Source organism: Tyto alba, unplaced genomic scaffold (genome assembly GCF_018691265.1).
Source record: "Tyto alba isolate M040663 unplaced genomic scaffold, T.alba_DEE_v4.0 Super-Scaffold_38, whole genome shotgun sequence".
Classification (NCBI taxonomy): domain Eukaryota; kingdom Metazoa; phylum Chordata; class Aves; order Strigiformes; family Tytonidae; genus Tyto; species Tyto alba.
This window is the reverse complement of record NW_024881313.1, coordinates 6,733,749-6,755,928: the sequence shown is the minus strand read 5'-3', so window position 1 is coordinate 6,755,928 and position 22,180 is coordinate 6,733,749. Positions and strand designations below refer to the sequence as shown.

The window sequence follows — 22,180 nt, the reverse complement described above, 5'->3', positions numbered from 1 at the left end:
AACTTTCTTAGGTCCCTCTTCCCTCCAGAGCTTTACCCCATGGTACTCTGCCAAGCAGATCCCTGAAGAGGCCGTTTTATGGAGTGCTTATTTAAGGAGTTTCACTCACCTTTTATTACAGAGAGAATACTATACTGAATGAAACACTGTCTGGTTGTACACGTGAAAAATGTTATACTACATATTGGAATTCAATTTAATTTGACTAGAATGGACTATGGAAGACATTTTTTGCCCTCAATTTGAAAGCCCAAAGGTTCTACGCTAATGACTTTCCTGAACCATACTTGATTTTGAAGAGAACAATAATTTCACTTATTTCCACAATAGCAGTGAATTACCAAAAACTTGCTATCCACTGTGCTTAGAGTGAAATTTTAAAATTAAGAATTGCACAAGCAATATTATCCAATAATTCCAAGTCTCAAAAAAACTGAACTGCAACTACTTTTAAGGAAAATTTTCAGCATGGTGAGGTCATAGAATCTGGCCTGTACTTGATATATCAGTGCTTATGTAAAACTTTTATTAAGAGACATGAACACTTCCCTATTTCTGTATCTCTTGCCAAATACTATTATTCCTGGAAAGCAGCCAGAGCAACCATGTGGTGGTTAAGACCCACAAACCACATCCCCAAATGTCTTGACATACAATAGAGCACATGAAATACACTTCTGCAGGTGTATGGGCCCATCTACCCACTGCTGCGTTTTGGATATCATATACCCTTGTGAAATGTAAAATCTGATTTTGAGAAATCTTGAGTTACTTTACATTGAATACTGTATCTCTTTGTATTGTGTATCTCAGGTCATTTCACTAGATTCAACAGAAAAAAAATGTTCCTGATCATGATAAAACCACTATCAAGTACCAACAGATTATTTCATTACTATTGTAATTAGGATCAGTCAAGAAAAAGTATCAGAACTTGAACTCCTAATTTCAGACACATAAGCAGTTACATTAATCTCAAGTTACCATTAGGAAAAAGGCACTAGAAAAGCTGCACTAGCAACAGGATACAGTCACAAGAAAAGTGTTCTGCATTCAGTCCTTGCTCTATTCCCCTGTCAGCAGTCTATCATCATTAGCTATTCCACTATTTGATGACATTGGGTTTAATTACTGTGATTAATGAAATTTTAAGAAACATGCTGGTTTGTATTAGCTCTCCTAAATGTCTTCCACTTTCTTCTTCCTTCCCAATTCTTTCAGTTTAATTTTCTTCCTCTTGGATTATTTCTCATTTTCTTTCCAATCACAACTGCCCTTAAACACAGTATCATCTTACCATGAATTTTCATAGCAGATGAGAAACTGAGGAATCTCCTATTCCTTAAACAATTCATGTAAAAACTGTCTGAAGATCTATGGGGTTAAAAAAAGCCAATCTGAAGTCCGGAATATTTTCATTGCAATAACAATTTGGAGCCAATAAACTTTTTTTTTTTTAAATAACTGCATAGATACAATCTAGCTTGTACAGTTCTAGAGGGAAGAGAGTAATCTACCCAATGTAACTTCTATTTAACAGAAACCGAGCAGTCGCCATTTCAGTTCTTGAATTTCAGCGTTACAAGGAAGAAAACCAGCTGAAGCCAAACTAACAATATTCCAAAGAGTAAGACTGTGGAATAAAAATAAAGCATATACCTTGTTTAGTAAATTAGTAAAAACAAAACAAACAAACTTCACAAAGCCCAATGCAGAAAACAGCATAGTGACCAGCTGCAGAAGCTTACCAACATTTAGGCAAGAAATCTCTGAAGAATATTGAAGTACTTAAAACATTAGTTCAGTTTTCTGGTTATGGTGAAGATAAAGAAGAATCTTTACCCAAAAGACCATCATAAGAGGGATAAATATTGGGGTTGACTGTCACTGTATTTGGGGGTGTAGGGGGGGGCCGCGAGGGAGGAAGAGGAAGGGGGATTAAAAAAAAAAACCCTCAACCAGTTATCCTTTCTGAAATAAAGAAATTACTACATTATATGTATGTAATGACTTAAAAACAATGCATATCCATTCAAATTGTATTTATTTAATTACACTGTAATGCAAATAAGTTAGGTCCATATAAACTCCATTTTGTCGTATGTACAACCTAGGTCATGAGCAAGCTGCCTCAGCCAGCTGGTCTAAGTGTCCACCTCATCCTTTGGAATGTACATATCTTCAGATACTTTCTCTGTCCATCGGCTGGTTCTACAACAGGACCGTCATATCCTTCATCCCCAAAGTAGACTGAAAGGGGAGGCAGGAGGAAACAAAAGTCAGATTTGCAGCATGTACTTGTTTTTAATAGGTATTGGTAAAACACAAGTCTGGAGGAACAGCCCTGTAAATGTACAGAATAAACACTGGCCCACAAAAATACTGAAATAATGCCACCTTTAAAATAATATTTAAGCCTACAGAGCCTGAACATGTGTTCAGAGAAACGAGCGTCTGTAAGCTTCAGAGCAGACCTAACTTCTGATATCTAGGTACATACACTCTGGTATGAAATACATACTTTATGCTGTGCAGAGACATACTCAATGGACCAAGAAAAAAAGTTTCAAACTGCTAGTGAAGCTAAACATAGAAACACTGTCATCAAACAAACAACTCCAGCAAGTTAGTTCTTAAAACAACAGATATACTGAAATTGTAACATGATCTTGACTCTTTTTTCGTATTTTCTACTGTTAAAACTAGCTCCTTCCAATCACTGAATCCTGAAAATGGGATTCCTATACATTGTAACTCTGTGAAGCTAGAAGAGTTAATATATGAATTTGCAAACAATACAGTCTATCAATTATTTGTCTTAGGAATACCTGGTTCTGAACAGTAACCAAAGTTATTTCAAGAAAAATGAAAGTCACAGTTTCATCAAAACTTTAATTAATTTGACCCATAGAAGCCCTCCAATAAAACTCAAATACCACAAGAATTTAAGTATTATTACTGCCATGACATTACAGCACTAACAAATAGTCCCACAATAAAGAGGCAGCATGAGCAAACGCACTTTGCTTCATGACAATGACTAACATTGAAGGATATAGCCCTTTATTTCGTGCAGCTTTTATGCAATATTACCATATCTGCAAAGGCAGAAGACTTTGTTTTGGTTTAAATTTGTGCTAGAAAGCTGAGAAGCTATTCCACAGTGCAGAAACTTGCATAAACTCGCTCTACAACAGATGAGAAGGGCAGCTCCCACTCAAAGATACAGTAAGTCCCATAAAAAGCCATGAAAGATTAAGAGAAAGGCCCTTCCAAGAACCTGTGTTTCGCTGTCTTCTCATTTAGATTTCTAAAGAAATGAGAACCACAACCAGATATGCTTTCACTCTAAACAATTAAAAACAATGGATGAAAGCAACTTGTACAACTGCTGCTGTCCAGACATAGCACCTAAAACTGTAACTATCTGCAGTGGGTTTGCATGTACATTCAGAACCAATACATACCTCCAGATAGTTGGCTCAGGCATTCCAGGATCTGCACCTCTCCTAAAACCTGAAGTGAAACACACATTTTATATATATAAAAATATGTATACACAGACTCCTACAGAAATGTGATTCATGAAGTTGCATACTAACCTGAATAAAAACTGTATATTCTTATCAGGATTAGAAAGCAGAGAAAACAAATACAAGTGTACTTTTTTTCAGGGTTTGTTTGCTCTTCCTCTCAATTTGTATCTGCAGCTTTATCTACCCCAAAGATCAAGACATACATACCTATACACACAAAAAATACACAGGTTTTAAATGCCGTTCAGAAGGTAACCTAGTAAGGCTGTACCAACAGTGACACCTATATCTGGTATAAACGAGCGCCTTGAGTCCTAACAGGCAATGTTCTGCAATGACATCTGATGCAGAACTTAAAAGCAGTATTTCAGTAACATTTCACTCCATTTAGGATGACAGAATTCTAAATGTTAAATCAGTTACACCTAAAATCTTCTATTTTTACTGGCACTTTTTGAAAAGCTACCTAGTACTAAAGCTTTCAAAGAAACAAGATGTTTGTCAACCTACTAACACCCAAGAAAACAAAAATAAAGCTAATTACAAAGAGTTCATCCCCAGCTAATGACTCAAATACCAATTCAGTGAAGCAAATGTATGCTAGAGAAGCAACTGAAGGATCAATGTATAAAGTATCTTTGCCCACTGGACTGTAAATTAAAAGTCTTGAAGTGGAATCATGTAATCCACACACTGTTCAACACGCTCTCCTCTGTATCTGCTATCTAGAACTGGATGTTATATGAAATATATATTATTTCCTTCATTTACAGGTAATAAACCATTAATGTCAGTTTGCCTGAAACACTGGCCATGAAGGTTAATGGAAAAACTTTTATTAACTTCACGGGCACTCGGTTAGCTCTCTGAAGATAACCCTGTGTGGTTTGAGATTATTACACATCCTGACCAGCTTTCTTTGGTTGCCATAGTGTCCAATAAAATTGCTTTAAAATTCATAGGAATCACACTCTGTGTGTGTGTGTGAATGTTTCTGGCTTCTCCTCCACCAGTAGTTTTAAAAAAAAAGCAAGCCAGGTTTAACAAAATTGCACTGGTCTAATTTACCTGCTTAAAACAGGGGCGGTCACTTCAAAGCAAGTTTAAAAACATACAACAAAAAAACAACCTGACCAATGACCTATAATTGCATATTCACATACAAGGCTCCCTCATACATCCCCTGAACATTCCACCCTGACCTAGAAAGCCCTTCAAAGAAAGTTAAAAGCTCAAGAATTCTGGAAGTTTCCTTGCCTGTGTTTACTTCAGAGTATTATTTCATATACACAGGGGTCAAGACAAAAATTTACCTTGAATCAGTGACACCAAGGACTATGCTGCCTCTTGCCCTTTCACTGTAGCACACCTTCCCTCCCAGATTCAAATGTAATCCCAGTACAAAAGAAGTCCCTCAAATTCTACAGTTTAAGTGCATGCCACCTCCAAATACCTATAGCAAACTAAGGTGGCACCTGCATGTTCCCCTCTCATCTGCTTACACTTACTGTCCTTTCATTACAGCATACAAAGTTATAAGGCAGCAATGTAGATTTGGAACAGCACGCTTATTTTCTGGAGGTATGAAGATAAACTACAACTTAGTTTCTCACCACTACGTAACAAATATACTAAATACTCTGACATTACTGCAACTGTAAACATAGTAATACGGCTTTATATGACTTGAAGTAACTTATTTCATTTCCTCTGGTGCCCCTCAGAACACAGAGCATCATTCCCATATTCACAGATACCATCATAAAAGTAAAATCAAAGCACAACTTCAGCAGGAGAAAAATTAGGTCACAAAACACTGCTGAAATTCCCAGCCAAAAATTATCAATTTAAAATAACTGATAAACTAAAAATGGAAATTTAATTAAACTTTAAACCTAATATTGCTAGTTAGCTTTTTCCATAGCATGTGAAGTGACCTCTTGTAGTTGTTAAAGCACATATGCAACTGTTGAAGGACCCAACTTTTTCCTGATTTTTATCTATTAGGTGAACAATCAAGGCCCTTCAAATCGGACATTGCATTCCCCTCAATTAATTAAAACAACATATCAGCTTTGACTGTAAATACTTCAAGCTCCCAACACTCCTTCACGTTTGCATTCACGGCAGAGATGCCTGCCTGGTTTAGATGCTTTTCCCAAAAGGCCCAACAGCGTTGGGGCAGAAAGTAATCCAGATGAACTGCGGTGATCAGCCTTCCTGGGACCCCTTGTCATAAAAGTAGTGAACAAAAGTGTCAGGCCTATTGCACACGCGCATATCTTAAGTAGGTCTGCCTCTTTAACAAGCAGAGCTGACGGCATGCAGCCCAAACTCAGCAGCAGAACTACCATGTGGTGGCGATGCCCTCTCAGCCCCGTGACACGAGCAAGCGAAATACACCTTAAGCACCAGGCACGACACCAAGGCACCCCCTGAATGCTCCACAGCAGTTCAGGAACAGGAGCGACGACATTTTGGGCGAGGCTGTAACCTGTGCCTAGCTGGAAACTCAACGCCAGCCAGAGTCTGGCAACCCCCTCGGCACACCACGAAGCAGAGCTCCCGGCCGCAGCTTTCTGGCCGCACACTGCCTCCCGACTGCGAGGAACACGCAGGCCAGCCTGCTAAGGCAGCCAGTCACTGATGCAGGACTGAATCGCAGCTTCGCTTGCTGTTCAGGTGCCCCGGTGCGCGCTGAGCCCGCCCCGCTGAGGGCCCCGACCCGCCGGCCTGCGCGGACCCCCGGCGCCCGCGGCCCTCCCCGCACAAGGCTCAACGCACGCTCCCAGCGCTCCGGAAAGAGGCAGAAAATCCTTTTTAAAGACAAATAAATCAATAAATAAATAAAACCCTCAACTACCTCGCCGCTCTGTCAAGGACAAGTCCCTACCCGTACCGGGCCCCGGGGGCCCCACGCCACTGTCGGTGCCTCCGCGCCCCCCACCATACCCCCCTCAGTCTCCCGCCTTCCCCAGCTGCGCATGCGCGCTGAGGGCTGCAGAGTCCGCGTCGCGGGTGGGAGCGGCCCCCCCCCCCCATGCTCTTCCCCCCCTCTCCAAGCGGGCAGCAGCGGCCCAGGCGGCGGGGGGAGCAGGCAGCGCAGACCCCCGGCCACCCCATCCTCAGCCTCCCCAGCGGCCGCCACTGACCTAGGTAGAGCACGACGGGGATGAAGCCCCAGCGGATGGCGAACTGGCCGCCCTTGAAGAGCTGCTGTAGCCGCTGCTTGGCCTCCTTGCTAAGCTTCGGCATTCCGGCGGCGGCAGGGAGAAGAGGAAGAAGAGGAGGAGGAGGAGGAGGAGCCCAGCCTCCCTTGTAGCGCTGCACCAGCGGCGGTGGGCGGGACCCCATCGCGCCGCCGCCGCCGGGTTGAGGGGAGGAGACTCCCCTTCGGCGGCGGCGGTGAGGGGCGGCCCTTCCCTGAGGAAGGCAAGAAAATGGCGGCAGGGGCCCCCCTCCTGCCTGTCACCGGCCGCTGGGCATGCGCAGTGCGGCGGCTGGGCCCAGCGCCCGGCCGGGGCGGGCGTGCCCGGGCCAGGGCTGTGGGCCACGCGGAGCCGTTATCGGGGCGTTTGTGCCAGGGCTACAAAGGCTGCGGGACGCCTTCCTCTGCCTGTAGGTCCCGCATTTACGTGTTTGCGTTTCCCGGCGCTCGCAAAGGTGTGCACACGCTTTTGCACGCCGCCTCTGGGGGCTGGGAAGTGCCTTTTTGGTAAGTGAAAGGTAGAGATGGAGTGGTAAGAAAATTGTTTCTGGGTGATGTTGGAAATGCCTCTCCATCTTTGATACCAGGCTGTGCGATCCTCAGTCCAGTCTGTGGAAACACAGAGTTCTGGGAGTAAAAGCTTGACTAGAAATACGGGGAGAGGTGTTCTGGTTTTAGACCTAATATCTAAAAATACCAGTACAGTGCTTAGGGCTTGTTGTCTTACAAATTCAGAGCCCAGATAATTACTGAGGCACTTCCTAACTACTAAAATGAGCAGTCTCTGCAAGAACCCATTGCAGTGCCCTAACCACCAAGCTGTTGTCTGTTTGACACTACTAGCGAGATACCTTGCTGCATGATGTCTTTGCCATTGACTCAGCCAGTTATATCTATAACATGTTTTCATTCTTTCTCAGGTAGTCTGCTGCCTTTTACTGTAATGCCAGATCCAGGTCTTCACGTTTGTAGGATTGCTAATGTGGCTGCAGTATTTAACGTTGTCAGTCTGTATCATGTCTGCTAACTACATACAACTACATAGAAACTCTGAAAAAAGTTCTTAGAAATCACTTCTTGCGACAGTGCAGAAATCTACTCGGTTTTATTCATAGTTATGATTTACTGACCAGACACAGTTAAAGTTCTGCATGTTATGTATTGGTTTGCCTAAGGCAATTACTTGAAGTTCTCTTGCCATCTTGTCACCTTTAAAAAAAATACCAGGTCAGTGCTTTTAGATCCAAAAAAGAATACAGGCCCACAGTAAATATCACTTAGACAAATACCTTGTTTTCTCTTCAATGTGTAGATGCCTGCGCTGCCATTCCAAGATGATCAAAATATGAGCATGCTTTCCAGGTATGGGCAGGTAGCAAACTGCAAGCCACATGAGAGATTGTGACAGCCCACAGCTTGCTTTTGCCATGGTCTAGTAATCAAAATGTGGGAGATCAAAGAGTATTTTGGTGATGTAATGTCAAAATATGCCGACATGTTACAGAATGTACAAACAGCCTATCCTCATGTAAACCAGTCCATATGTGCTGTGCTTTCATATACATTAAACATTGATGGGACACGTCTGTATTTCTAGTCATGTGATTGACATATTTATTGATGTCTAACAAGTAAAGCAGAGGGTTAGAGATTGTGAGTGGCTTCTTTATAAACTGAACAGCATATCCCTAAAGAAAGATGTTGTGGTTTAAACCCGGCCGGCAGGCAAACACCATACAGCTGCTCGCTCACCCTCCCCCGCCCAGGGGATTGGGGAGGGAATTGGGGAGGTGAAGGGAGATCCATAAGTTGAGATAAAAACAGTGTAATAATTGAAATAAAATAATAACAATAATCATACAAATGGGCAATGCACAATGCAATTGCTCACCACCTGCCAGCTGATACCCAGCCCGTTCCCGTCAAGCGATCCTGAAGTATAAAGACCCCACGATCACAATCCCAGAAGCAAGAGAGAACCCCCTCCTTCCTGGCCACCCCTCCTTTACAAACTGAGCATGACATTACCGATACGGAATATTCCATTGGCCTGTTTGGCTCCATTGCTCTGGCTCTGCTCCCTCCCAGCTTCTTGTGCGCCTGTCCACGGGCAGGACATGGGGAGTTGGAAAGTCCTTGATTTCTTAGCAAGAACTGAAACCATCAACTTTATTCTTCTCTTAGCAAGAACTGAAAATCTCAACATTACTCTCCTACCAAATCCCATGCTGAATCCAAAACACGGCACAATTCTTGCTGCTAAGAAGAAAACTATCCCATCCAAAACCAGGACAGAAGATTAGGCACCAGTGCTGTAGTTCATCAGCAGATTACAGCACACAGCTTGTTAATAATCTTACAAAATATTACAATAAAATGTGACCCACTGTACTGAATTAAATTTAAAAGGCATTTCCTTAAACTTCTTTTAATTTTGGTGTAAGTGGGATTCAGAAGGTCAAATGTGCTAAACGGATCCAAATGGTTCTGCCTCCTTTGAGTATAAATTGGTCTAACAGTGTCACAGATGATGCAGTATCTTCTTACTGTGGATGTTCTTGAGAAAGGGTATTCACAAAAGTGTGCCATGTGTACCAGCTGCTTCTCTTCTTTCCTTCATACGTCAAGTCAAGGAATAATTTTCAGAGCACAGAAACTTTCCTTGATAGCTCTTATTTCTCATGTTTGCCACTTCTAATGTTTGACTAAAAGCTTGTAGGTTATTGCCCTTATTTAACCACAGAAGCCAGGAATTTAATAGTAAGGAAGTTAATATTTCTTTGCCACATTTTTCTTGTGAACAGAATCCGTGCTGTGGCCTAGAAGAGAACAAATGCATGTGTTTTGTATGCAAATAAAACAAAGTTGATTACGTATAGCTAATGGTCTAAATTTATATAATGTTACAGACTGAAGCTGAGAAAGGATATCAGTAAGCTAAGAAAAGTGCCTGGAGAACAGCACTTCTTCCATCATAACACCCATCCATAGTCTCATACTGTCCAAAGATCGTATTTGCAGCTAAATAAAAAAAAAAAAAAAAAAAAACAAAACACACAAAAAAACCCCAAAACAACAAGAAACCTCACAACAAAATCAAACACACAAACAAACAAAATCCCAAACAATACAAAAAGTTTATACTGACTGCAGAAGTTTAGTTTTCTGTGCCTTTATTTGGCTCCTGTTGCACCAAGGATGTTAGAGGGTCTGAGCTCAACAGTCCTTTGGTGAGCTGTTGACTTGGCAAAGGGTGAAAATATCATCTTCCCTGCAGGTTCAAGCTGGTGGGACAGCACAATTCAAATAACTGAAATATTCTAAATTGGCCCCTAAACCCAATGCCTATGATTGGGCATGAAGCAATGAGCTGTGTTGAAGAAAGAGGTAATGCCCAAATAAGTGGGTTCTGTAACAAATTGATGGAGGCAGCTTTGCCTGGAGAAGACAGAATTAGGATGTTGTGGGTGTGCTGTGGGTACTTGTTCATGTTAATAAATTATTGTGGTAACATTTCCATGAAGGATATTGGTCTTACTTGATTTTTTTTTTCTTATGGCTGGTAGTGAAGACAAAACCACTTGGAATGGTGTATCCATTAAATAAGAAAAGCAAGAGCCCCAGTTGCTGGAGTGACAAACTTCATAATACAATATGTATTAAATGTTTTTTGTTACAAAAAACCCAACCTCTTTGAATTTCTTTTGCCGTGTAGTTCATGTTATCAGCAACAACCATAAAATCAGAAATAAAACTGCAGAGGTTTTAACTGGAACAACAAGAATGTGAATCCCTACTGTATTATTGACTCGATTAGCAGTAATTCCACAAGAGCTGTGTTTTCATAGCACACAAACACCAGTAACACTCATTGTAAACCAGCCAAATGTTTCCGGGTTTATGGGTGTAGGAGAGAATTGAGATTCTTACAGATAGGAGTGAATCACTTGTAAGTCTGTGGTTCAGGGAAATAATGTCACTCAGTCAGATGGCTTTAGTTTGTCTTTGGTGCAAAGGGTACGTTCCAGGCTAAAGAATCCCAGACCTCTCAAACTTTGTATCAGCACACCACAAAGTAAAGCCATGAAATCATGCATGTAACTTAGAAGGCTGAAGAAGAAGACAAAGTGACAGACTAAAGTTTGTGAAAAATCACTGTAAAGGCTACATAGGAAAGCCCTGCAGACCTCCTTTATGTACTTACCGCGCTCACTTCTCAGATTCCCCTTCAATTTACTGTCAAAAAAATTACATTAAATTCATCTGCTTGGGAAGAAAGTTTGAGTTTGACTCTGTTTCAGAGGAAGTTACATTTCACAGATACTGCAGTAGATATTTCATAGTTGAGGATTACACTGTAGATCAGTATAAATAACACAAGAACATAAGCAAGAGGTATTTAACAGATTTCCATTACAGGGTGAATCTTTACAGTGTCAGTAAAAATGGTAGTATATTATGACTAGACATTATATTTAACTTTATTGTTATGATTAGACTTTCTATTTTTATTGGGCCTTATTAATGATGGTCCTTTTCTTCCATTCCATTTTAGTATTCCCATTCATTTAGTCTGATAAATCCCAACTACTCTGCAGTACTACTGGCCTGGGAAACATTCCGTGTCATTTCACAAAGAGAAAAATAGAAATGGAAAGTACTACAGTCAAAATAAAGGAGACTAAGGCTGTCTGTATATGTCATCTGGGAAATGTCAGAATTCTGAAATGTCTCTTTCTTGAATTTTTGTAAGATCTAGATTACTTGGGGGGAATATGTTTGAGATTTTGCATTTAGCATATTATCTAAACATACTTGGGATACAGAGCAGTAATGCGTATGAAAAATTTCTGCCCTAGTTAGAATCTCTTTCACTGTCTGATATGGGATACTTCCAGGAAAAGTGGTATTGTTGGATGCCTATCTAGAAAAATAGTGAGATTATCAGAGTGGTAGGAACAAAATGCAAAGTGTAGTAATTTTGTATGTTCAATACAATAACTATACAACTTACTTATTTAAAAATAAACCAAAACTGAGTGGTAATGTGGAGTTGAGTGCAAACACAGTAATAATTTCATTATTTTTCATTACAACTCCTGAGGCCAGTGAAGGAGGAACAGCAGTCTGAGGTGAGACAGCATTCAACAGAACCTCATCAAAAGCTGTCAGAAACCTTTGAGAAGAACTGCTGTTGTGCCTGAAAACTGAATATTACCTGTTACAAAACTTCACTGTTTTTTGAAACTTGACTTTCCCATTTTCCGCATCTTCATTTGGTAATGGAAAGGAAGTGTTACATTTAAAGATACTGCTACCTTTTACCATAGGTAGTTCCTCTAAAAACACAACAGTTCTTAAATGCATGTTTTTAAGATTGCAATACTTGGCCGAGGATGAAAACAATAATCTGATTCCTTGCATACTTTCAGTGATACGCAAAAAATCTGATGGATTAAAGGATTTTCTGAAGCCAAAACCAATATCCATATTTACTTAGTCTTTGTTTTTAAATTAAGCTCTTTTTTTAGCGTCTGAGCAGTGAAGGTCTCAGTAGCTCTAGGAGGATTTTCCTCTAAAGGTATTTGAATGTAAACCTTGTCAACAGATCTTAACTAGATTTTTGTTGCTGAAGAATATGTTGCTATAACAGCACACATCTATAAAGATTTTAAAGGACTTAAAAGATGCTTCTTTTAGCCAAAGTTTTGCTATGATTGAAACAAGATGAGGAAAACTATATTCTGATTTCCAAAACAGTCTTTGCTCTTGGTATACTTGCTTTTATACCAATTCTGACCTTAGTGCATTGTAATAAAGTGAGGCAACCATGAAACTGAGAATGTAAGTCTTTGTAATCAGTTGACAGCATTGAACATGAAAGTAAAATATTTCTTTTTGATGCAGGACACAGAATTGGAGCATTTGAAAAATAAGAGTTGTAATTAAAAGTCAAAACCCAATGCCCAACAAACAAAAAAAAACAACACCCAAAACCCCACAAAACAGTAAGGACAGATTAGTTGTGTGCCTTTCACTGCTTCCTGTCATATGGGCTCCTGAAGGTTTTATTTTGAATGATAGCCACTTCAGCAAAAATTTTAGCAGATGCAGAAGACATTCAAGGAACTTCTGAAAGCTCCTTATGTTCTCCTTTATAAAGTCTGTTAGACACACTTGGCACAAGCTATGAATCTGACCCTGATTTTCAAGCATTTGAAAGGTCCAAGTAAAATAACATTTCTGTAATACTTCTATCCTTTCCCTGGTTTTCAACTGTATATTAAGTATACATCTGAAGAAACTACATTTTACGCCTTTATTTTAGGTTTAAGTAGCAGTCACAAGAGATTAGATGCTGTTAAGTGTAATGAAGCATGAAGATGACAAGATAAATGAACCAGAGGCTTTTCAACTTGATCACATCCTCCAGTGCATAATGGTACAGATTTTGTATTCCAGACACAAATGTCACCTTGGGGTTGAAATCATGCTAGACCAATCTATGTAAGTATAAGTAAGATAATTTCCCCCCCCACCCCCCACCCCCCAGTTACATTCCTACTTTAAATATAAAAAGGAAAATGAGTCCTCCTGAGTTAAGAGATGAGTTGACTGCCTGTGGGATTTGTGATGGAAAGTTCTCTCTAAAATAAACACAGTAATAAAAGTTGTTGTTCTTTCCTGTTACATTTTAGGGGGAAAGACTGTTTCTAGTGACAGAGTACTAGACTAGATTAGACTGATACTGGTCTCTTTTAGGACATTAGTACTTGAGTAGTGCATATAGCACTATATGCTAGAATCATCAATTGTATCATAGCCAAATATTTTTCTGTAGTTTTTCTATTAAATGTCTTTAAAACCATGTGTAGAATGTTACTCCTCATGTTGTATATTCCAGCAGGTCTGCTATTAATGATATGCTGGTGGGCTTTTGAAAACCTGAAGTACAAGCATCTGCCAGAGAGCCTAGATGGGACTTTAAGAAGAAATTTATAAATTTTTTAACTACTATTAAAAAATTAAAGAAGAAATGCTGATTAAAGGTCTCAATTAATAAATTGTATCAGCTTCTGTTAATTTAGTTCCTCCACTTCATTACAGAAAGATGCTATTGATCCAAAATTTATTAGCAGTGTTTCATTAAAGCCAGTGGAGGGCAGACTTGAATTGGAAACTATTTTTGCTACTTCGGTTACTTGAACTGAGTAGTCAGATAGTCCCTTGAGCTCAAAGCTGATGACAGTCTCATCACTTCTCCACTATTCTAATTACACTTGTGCTGGATAAAAGCTTCTTTACAATTGCTGTTTGACAAAATAAGTGTTTTGCTATGTCACAGTAAGAATGTGAATGTTTAAGTAAAGATGCTAATATGAAAGTGGATAAGTCAGTGTATTAGCAGCTGTGTGTTACTCACAGGGGAGAATCCACACTGCTTAATAATTAACCATGTATATCTTAAAATGGTTTTTAAAAGCTAGTGAGTATCATTATCCCCATTTTACAGATGAAGAAACTGAGGAACAGAGTGGTAGCCTTGCAAGTTACCCAATCTAGGTGACCTACAGAAGCAAGAACAGAATTCAGATTTCTGAGTCCAGTGCTCAAGCACTTTTGCACAAATAAACTATGACATGTCCAACTCTTGCAGACATTATGGAAATGATTGTTAGCAGCCCAAATTGCTGATGCTGAGGAGCTTACGTGGATGAAATAGGCAGGTAACCTGACAGGGGGGTTGTAGATCTTGAGCTGAATATTCTTCGCAAGAAGATGGGTGGCGATCAGATCAGATCAGATCAGATCGGTAAAGATCTGCTTTAAGAATAGTATGTTATTATTAAAACAAGTACTCTGCATTTTTATGTATATTTGTCATTCTTCAAGTTAGGTTGTACTCTTTCAAAGGAATGAAGAGTGTTTCTACATAGACCTTTAAGGCCATTCCAATCTCAGTACTAGAAAATGTATGGTTAAAAAGTCAATTTGCATACAGATGAAGGATTAAGATGCTAATAGACTGTTTCTCCCTTCCCTTCATCTTTAATTACAAGGATTTCAAATTATGAGTGCTACAATAGGCTTCCTGTTAACTCACCAAGCCTACCCTGTTGTACCGGTGGTCAGTAACATTTGTGGGATTAGTGTGACTATCCCATTTTCTTTATATGCTTAGGAGGTCCTTACCCATTGTAACAGCTTTTTAAATTATAAATACACACTGATTTTTTTTATCTATAAGCCTTAGTGTAAAGCTTGCCATTCCTAAGACTTGTATAAGATACAGCACAGAATCTTTGGTGCTGCATATTGAAAACTCCATTTGTAGCATGAATGTGCACATTGCTCAATGCATTTTTACCTTTTTTTCTTACTGCTAATTTGCAGTGGACATTTGTTGATGAGGGGAATTAGTGGTTGGTTTATATGACTCCAATGAAAAGGACCACATTGAAAATTATAAATTAGAATGTGACTAAGTGGGCACTTATAGTTTGGACTCAAATACTCTATAACCTATTACTGTGTTATTAATTTTTGGTATATTTCCAGACAAATTGTGTAAAAATAGGAGTCAGAAATATCTGGCAGTGATTTAAAGTAAATTAAAACAATGTGGGAATTATTCCAAAACTTATTACTGTATATTAAGCAATGAATTTCAGGTTAACCTTCAAAGAAGTAAGTCCAGAGACAGAGACATGCGGGGAGGGCTTTCAGACAACCTTTACAATTGCTTGTTACTGACTTTTCAACTCTGTATTCAAGATTTTCTAAAAGTACTGTGTGAAGTTTTGTAATAACAGATTACAAAAGAGTCCACTTTGAATTCCTTTAAGATACTTGATGATTCTCCTTGTACTTTATAACTTTACACCTCACAAAGAGCTGACATCTCCAAATAGTCATCACTTTCCATAACTCACAGAGGCCTGAAAATGTAATTATCTCAAAAGGGAAAAGATGAATTTTCTCATCTGAGGAAGGTAAGCTCTCCTCAAAATAACCACTAATTGAAGGCATTTATTTACAGACTAATTTTATAGTAAACCACTGTAGCCCTTAGCTCAAGAAGAAGCAAGAAAGATAACAATTCAATTAACAAAAATTGCTGCTTTGAGAAATGTGATTGCCAGTGTCAAACTTATTTAATTCATCCCTAATTATATATTGCTACCTACAAATTATAAATAAATAAATAAATAAAATTCATACTCCCAGGGGAAATGCTATGATTTTGGGAAGGAAACAAATAATATACCATATTTTGAGTCTAAAATTAAACCTTCATTCCAGTGTAGCACCAACGTCTTCTAGAGTTTTTTATATTTGCTGTATTTCAGTGTGAGAAGGCTTTAGCTCTCTTGTTTAATTCTCAGTCTCTTGCAACACTGCTAACGTGTTCTTCATTCTCAGTGCAGAAGTACAATACACTGGAAGAGCTAGTGCATTCTCCAGCAAGAGAGCAACGGTGTGGGTTCATGGGAAGGACAACATCCATCTGCCCCCCAGGTAAATCTAAGTCCATCTTCCCAGCTTACAGGTGGCTTTTTTTACCTTTTATTCTATAGTAAAACCCAAAACTTTACATAATAAGGTTCCCTTTATATTAAAACCACAGATAAATCCACTCTACAGTCTTGAAGTTTTTTTGACAACTTGTAAGCTATAAACATAAAATTAACGTATAAACAGAAAAAGTGTTGATAAAGCAATTATGTAAGGTGTATATGAAAACTGTTTAAAATGTCCTGAATATGGGGAAAAATGAAAGGAGAGTTCCACTGCAGCAGTTATATCTCTTCAGTACATGGAGTTAAAGGAGAGTTTTACCTTGTTGGTGCTACCTGTGTAACTGATCCCCTCTTTCTCCCATGTTATGTCTGATCCCCCACAGCCAGCCACAACAACTTTTGACTTGCCAGGCAAGACAGATCATAGCAGCCCAGCACAAAGAATAATCCACTTTCTAGATAGTCTCCAAGGACAAAGAATCTTAATTCAGGCATTACTAAATTAGAGAAGCCCCAAAATTACACTGCTGAAGTTTAATCAACCTGTGAAAGCAGCCAAGTGCCAGGTACTGACAGTAATTCAGCCATGCCACATGCGCGCAGTAGTTCTGTGCAAGATTGCAGCATCCATAGTAGGCAGCAAGGCAATAACCAGGAGCTGGCAGAGGTGCACAAGCCACAGCCAAAATGTAAAGAAGCCATCATCCATCTAACAGCTCTGTTTTGAAGCCATCACAGAAGTGTTTTCATTAGCAAATAAACAAGCTTATTGAACAAACACTATCACCATCCTGAAAAGCCCCATGAACCTGCATGCAGAAGGATGATGCAAAGAGGCCAGCCCAGGCATCACCTACAAATGAAGTTCGAGCTATCAAATCTCCAAGAATATGAGGCACACACTGAGGAAAAGGTTTGGGGTGTTACTCTAGCTGCAGAAGGAAGGCATACTCTATCATCTGCTGATAGGTACACGTTAAATGTAGTTTTGGTTAACTAACTGCAAGGGAGAAATCTGAGGGAAGCTAACGGAAAGATTGGCACCCCTGACAATCGTCTTGCAAAGTTTATGTGAAACGGTGATACAAAAAAAAAGTCATGGGCAGATCTTTGACCATGAGGGCCAGAATTCAGCTGCAAGCACAGACATCTTTGGGAGCTGGCAAGAGTGGCCAGGAGATGGAATAGGAGATTATTTCCTTTTATATAGAACACATAGACTGTCAATGGAGAAGACACATACTGGTGTTCCTGACATTTTTTTTCCTTGTAAAAGTCTCATTTGGGAGCAGAGCATTTCAAAATGCTGGCATTTCAGTGTAAGAGAAGTTCATGCTCCCACCCAGCCCTGTATAGATGGCGAGTGCTTCTCAGGTTGCAAGGTCACGGTAAGGTCTAGCGAGTGAAATACAAGATGTTAGAAAAACACAGCACTGATCAGCAACAATACCTTTTTTCCTGGACAGGCCAGTGAGAAGAAACTGCAATTATGGAACCAATGTCTTGATGCTGTAACTATAAAATACCTTTAATTAGTGGGATTGGTTCCTTTCCTCCAGAGCCATGTTTGCACTACAGTCAGAAACTGGTTTGTTCTCACTTGCCTCAGGGCAACTAAGTTTCTGCTAACACAGAGGAAAAGTGAAAAGTTTGACAAACACTGCTAGAAGACTCTATATTATCTGAAAGGATGAAGTCCATCATGAGACAAAAAGAAATAAATTCCTTTTACCTCAAGACATAACACTGTGATGTCTGTGTAAGGTCTCAGTGGTATTAGCACTGTTGTGTCTTGCTTGTTTTTTTTAAGCTCTTCACTTGGGATTTTCCATTTCTCTCTGTTACAGGAATCGTAAATAGTAGTTGTTCCTTTTGCAAAAGGACTCCTTATTTCTTTGTTCTCTGTCACTGCAGCTTCCAAGTAAATCAACAAACAACTAGATGGAGGCAGCCACCGCTAACCCAAGAAAAGCTGTCAGGAAGATCTTACGCCTGTGTAATCCTGTGGAAGATACATACATTGCAAAATACCATCTGAGTAAAATGGAATAGGCAGAATGGTAATTTTGTTTCCACCTGACAAAGCAGGCTGATACCATAACAACACAAAGACAAACAGGAAGTGGGATGTATGAACACTTACATTTTCAGCTCAAATACGAACATTTCTGGGCATGCTGCCCCGAACAATCTGGTGTTTGAGTAGATACCAGCTCTTGGATAGATTTCTGTACTTTCAGAAATGAAAATACCTCTCAGAAATTACATTTATCTTGGCTTTTTGGACCAGAGGGCCCCAGAACAATACCTGTCAGGCCCCTGCTTTTCTGCTCGTGGCTTCCTATGAGGGCCAAGATGAGGGGGAGCAACACAAGGCCAACAGCAGCCAAATTAGAGAGGGCTTTTAGGCCTCAGAGGGCATATGTGAGTGCTATACTTTTTGAACTGCTACCATATGACTGAAAGGTGAGCTCCAGAGATGCTCCAAAACCAGAGCCACTGCACAAAAAACATAGGACCAAGCACAGCAAGCCACTACAGAAAGCTCAGAACTTGCATGTTGTAAACTCTGATTGCATGAAGAATCTCAATGCTGGCCTGAAAAAAAACAAAAAAAAAACAAAACAAATTTGAAAGCCATTGACTTTCAAGTAATAATCTGCATGCAATAGATGCTTATTTATGAAACTACATACCCAAAGAAGAATGGGTGAGGTAGGTGCAATAAAAACAGTCAAGCTAAGATGAAGGACAACATTCTGCTCTCACAGGCATCAATACCACCACTTACTGAATTCAGAAGTCAAGACGTTTACTGTCAGAAAACAGAACATCCACATTCACTTCAGGTAACTGAAAATATTGTGAAAACATAGCATAGCCGCCCAGTAAGTGGTGTAAACAATGCCAGAATAAAGCAATACTGTGTCTGAACTGTGCTGTGCTGATGTGGCGAAGTTAATGAAATGTGTTTTTCCTGCTTTATGTTGCACGTAGTACAACATCTTCAGTGAGATTCTGATCTACTGAAATCTGATCAATGCTGTGCTGTCCTTTTGGAGCAAACCTTTTGGCTGCAGCTATCATGAGAAAAATGCAGCCTCAAGGACTCTGGTCTAAATGTACAAAACATTAATTATTCTCTAATTTTCAATCCATGCTTTTAAATCCTTAGTGTAAGCTAGTTCAAACATTTAGACAGGTATGTAACTCCCTGTTTTCCAGCCACAGGTGGATAAATGAATGTTTAAGTGGCATGCTTTCTCCTCTAGTTGAAGGTATCTGGATGCTTTCTCACCTCAAGCAACCAGATGTTGTAAAGTCTTGATTCCCCCTTTCAACAAAATACTTCCTGTTACTCATCAAGTTTTACTTATTTAATAGTGAATAAAAATTACTCATCTTCAAAAAACACACTGGCTATGTTATGCACAGTCTAATAAACTGGACTAATAATGGTTTTCCTCATACTACAAAGCCTCACTTTTTTTTTTTTTTTTTTACAGTGTCTGATATTGAGCTATCTGAAGCAGAATGGAATATACAATTGTTCTGTGTTGGAAAGTGCCTCCCTTTCACAATTAGCCTGGCTAGCTTCATTAAGCCTGCTTCTCTACCACGCTGTATTGCCCTTCATGCCAAATGCATACTATTATATTCTGGTTTATCCTCACAGATGAAAAGTGTTTACATGGGGGAAAGTTAGAGGACTGTCTGGCAATATATTCCAGTGTATATTACTCATTGTGCTTTTAAAATATTCCAGTAATTATGCCATTATCTCCAGATGCCAGTGGCTGCAGGTTGTGGCCCTGGGCTCTATTGCACCAAACAACCAGCCTCTGAGGTTTAAGGCTTTGTCTTCATTCCCACACTCATTTGTGGTATCTGCACCTGCACAGACCAGTCCTCGGGTTGCAAATCCATCAGGAGAGGTGAAGCAGAGAAATTATTTCTATGGGACACTAATTCAAAAAGCATGCTTAGCTTCTAAGCAGTATTTTAAACCAGGTACAAGTGTATTATCAAATACAAAACAAACATTTGAGAAAAGCAGTCCTTTAGACAACACTGCATTTTTTAGTGGGCAACCAAAGCTGCGATAGATTAAAAGTGGCCAATTTCCAGATACCTAGAGACATTGCATTAGTTTGGGACAGCTCTACTTAGCTTCAAGAAGTCTACAGAAAAATTGCACTTGGCAACAGCTCTTTTCTCAGTAATTACGTGCGTGCTCTTAGGGGATAATTCTGCCTCTTCATCTATTTTCTTTTGTGTTTAAATCTATTTGCAATAAATAACTATAATTAAAAAAAAAATTCACACACTAATACGACACACTAAAGGTATGGTAGATTCTGGCAGGATGTTTGGCCTAATTTTAATCCCTATATTTTGAATGAAGATTAGTTTTATGCAATGCTGAAACCAATCAGACTTCTGTAAGGCATTTAGTTCAGGAGTAAAGCAGCTTTCAGCTCCACCAGTGCAGTGATCAATAATGTGACACGATACTGTTATGCCAGAGCAAGTGACATATGGCCGTGTAACTACACATTATAATTAACCACTAATTTACAACAGAAAGAGGACAGACTGTTACGTTCAATTAACTTGCCTTCATTTCAGCTGACAGGCAGCTGAGTGCTGAACACTTAATATACTTTTTGCAAATTTCCTTCTCCACAAGCATTATAATTGCTGTAATTAGCACAGCTCAACTATGACAGCAAAACTCTCATTTCATCTATACAATGCAGTTGCTTATAAAAAGTTAGCATTTATCAGTTTTATTAAGTAGCTAACCAGCATTTCTCTTTTATCATACATTCTCATATAGTTCCATGTAGTTTTTTCAGATAATTCAGTCAACTTCTATATAACCGTACAGAAAAAGAAAATTTTCCCGAGAAATAGGAATTTGGATGAGTTCAGCTGATGGCAGTCGCATGCACGCCTAAGAGGTACAGTGATAGGTGAAAAGTGGTACAGGTACTCCATGTTTGCTGTTGAATGAGAGTCAGTATTTTCTGTCATGCTGCTTCTAAGAGCATTTACTGTATATTAGTCCATAGGAGAATGGTTGGCTGAGTACCCTGAACCTCCTTTTTGACTTTCTTCTGTTTTCCGTATGACAGCCTGATGTCATAGGTGCCCGGTGTTTTATTTGACTTGACATTTTGATTTGTCTGTCAGAATACTGTAGAGGTTAGAAGAGGTGACCAGCTAGTCTAGGGGAGTTTACACTAGATAATAACTTGACCACTGAGTACATATTGAGAGATTTAAGCAAATGCAGTCAAGTCAGATCACTCTGGAACCTTCTGACTGCTAGAAGGACCCACAGTGACATCAGGACTGCAACCCTGATGTGCTTCACATCATCTGCCCAGGTAATGAAAGCTACAAAGACAAAGTTTCATGCACATATTTCCATAGAGCACAGCACAACAAACCACACGGAGGCTTCTATTACATTTGCTTGAGGCCTCAAGAAAATGTAGTTTGCTGTGATAACTAAAAGCTTAAAGGAAACCTTTAGCGGCTTAAAGGCCGCTGACCTCACGAGTCACTGGGTTGTTCTTCTTGGCATAAGGAGCCCACTCTATTCCGACCGTGGAGGGTGGGATGTAACTGAACCTGCGGGGGTGTCCTGGGTGGGGATGGCGAACAGCTCAGGCCGTGCGCTAGCCAGAACGCCCAACATTTCATTGTCAATCCCGAGAAGCAGTTGTGACACTGTAGGAACGTAACCTTACCGTACGTTCCGCTTTAGCCTTCAGATGTGCATCACTGTCCTTGTACCGACTGGCCATGGGGTGGCAACGTCAATCTTTAAAACATTTTCTTACACTCGATGGTCTCAACCCCCATTCCTGCTCCTCCCTCTTTGTGCTTTTTCCCTTGTTCTATTT

General features: G+C 39.7%; 1 protein-coding gene and 1 non-coding gene across 2 annotated transcripts; one reads left to right on the top strand and one right to left on the bottom strand.

The window, feature by feature from the left end:
- Positions 1 to 2,027: 2,027 nt before the first annotated feature.
- TOMM7 (translocase of outer mitochondrial membrane 7) lies at positions 2,028 to 6,994 on the bottom strand. The gene is made up of 3 exons (XM_042802029.1): positions 6,689 to 6,994; positions 3,468 to 3,516; positions 2,028 to 2,250 (listed from the first exon to the last, which is right to left on the bottom strand). Exons 1-3 carry the CDS (start codon positions 6,888 to 6,890, stop codon positions 2,235 to 2,237), a joined length of 267 nt encoding a protein of 88 aa, XP_042657963.1. The 5' UTR covers positions 6,891 to 6,994; the 3' UTR covers positions 2,028 to 2,234.
- A 5,137-nt stretch (positions 6,995 to 12,131) lies between these two features.
- On the top strand, positions 12,132 to 12,220 carry LOC122154349. Its single transcript, XR_006166244.1, has one exon. It is a non-coding gene; the product is annotated as a small nucleolar RNA SNORD93 (small nucleolar RNA).
- Positions 12,221 to 22,180: the final 9,960 nt, after the last annotated feature.

Coding starts and splice junctions, on each gene's coding strand:
- TOMM7 (XM_042802029.1), bottom strand. CDS start 6,890: ATGGGGTCCCGCCCACCGCCGCTGGTGCAGCGCTACAAGGGAGGCTGG. Junction 3,517..6,688: donor CCCCGTCGTGCTCTACCTAG/GTCAGTGGCGGC, acceptor GTTTCACTTCAG/GTTTTAGGAGAGGTGCAGAT.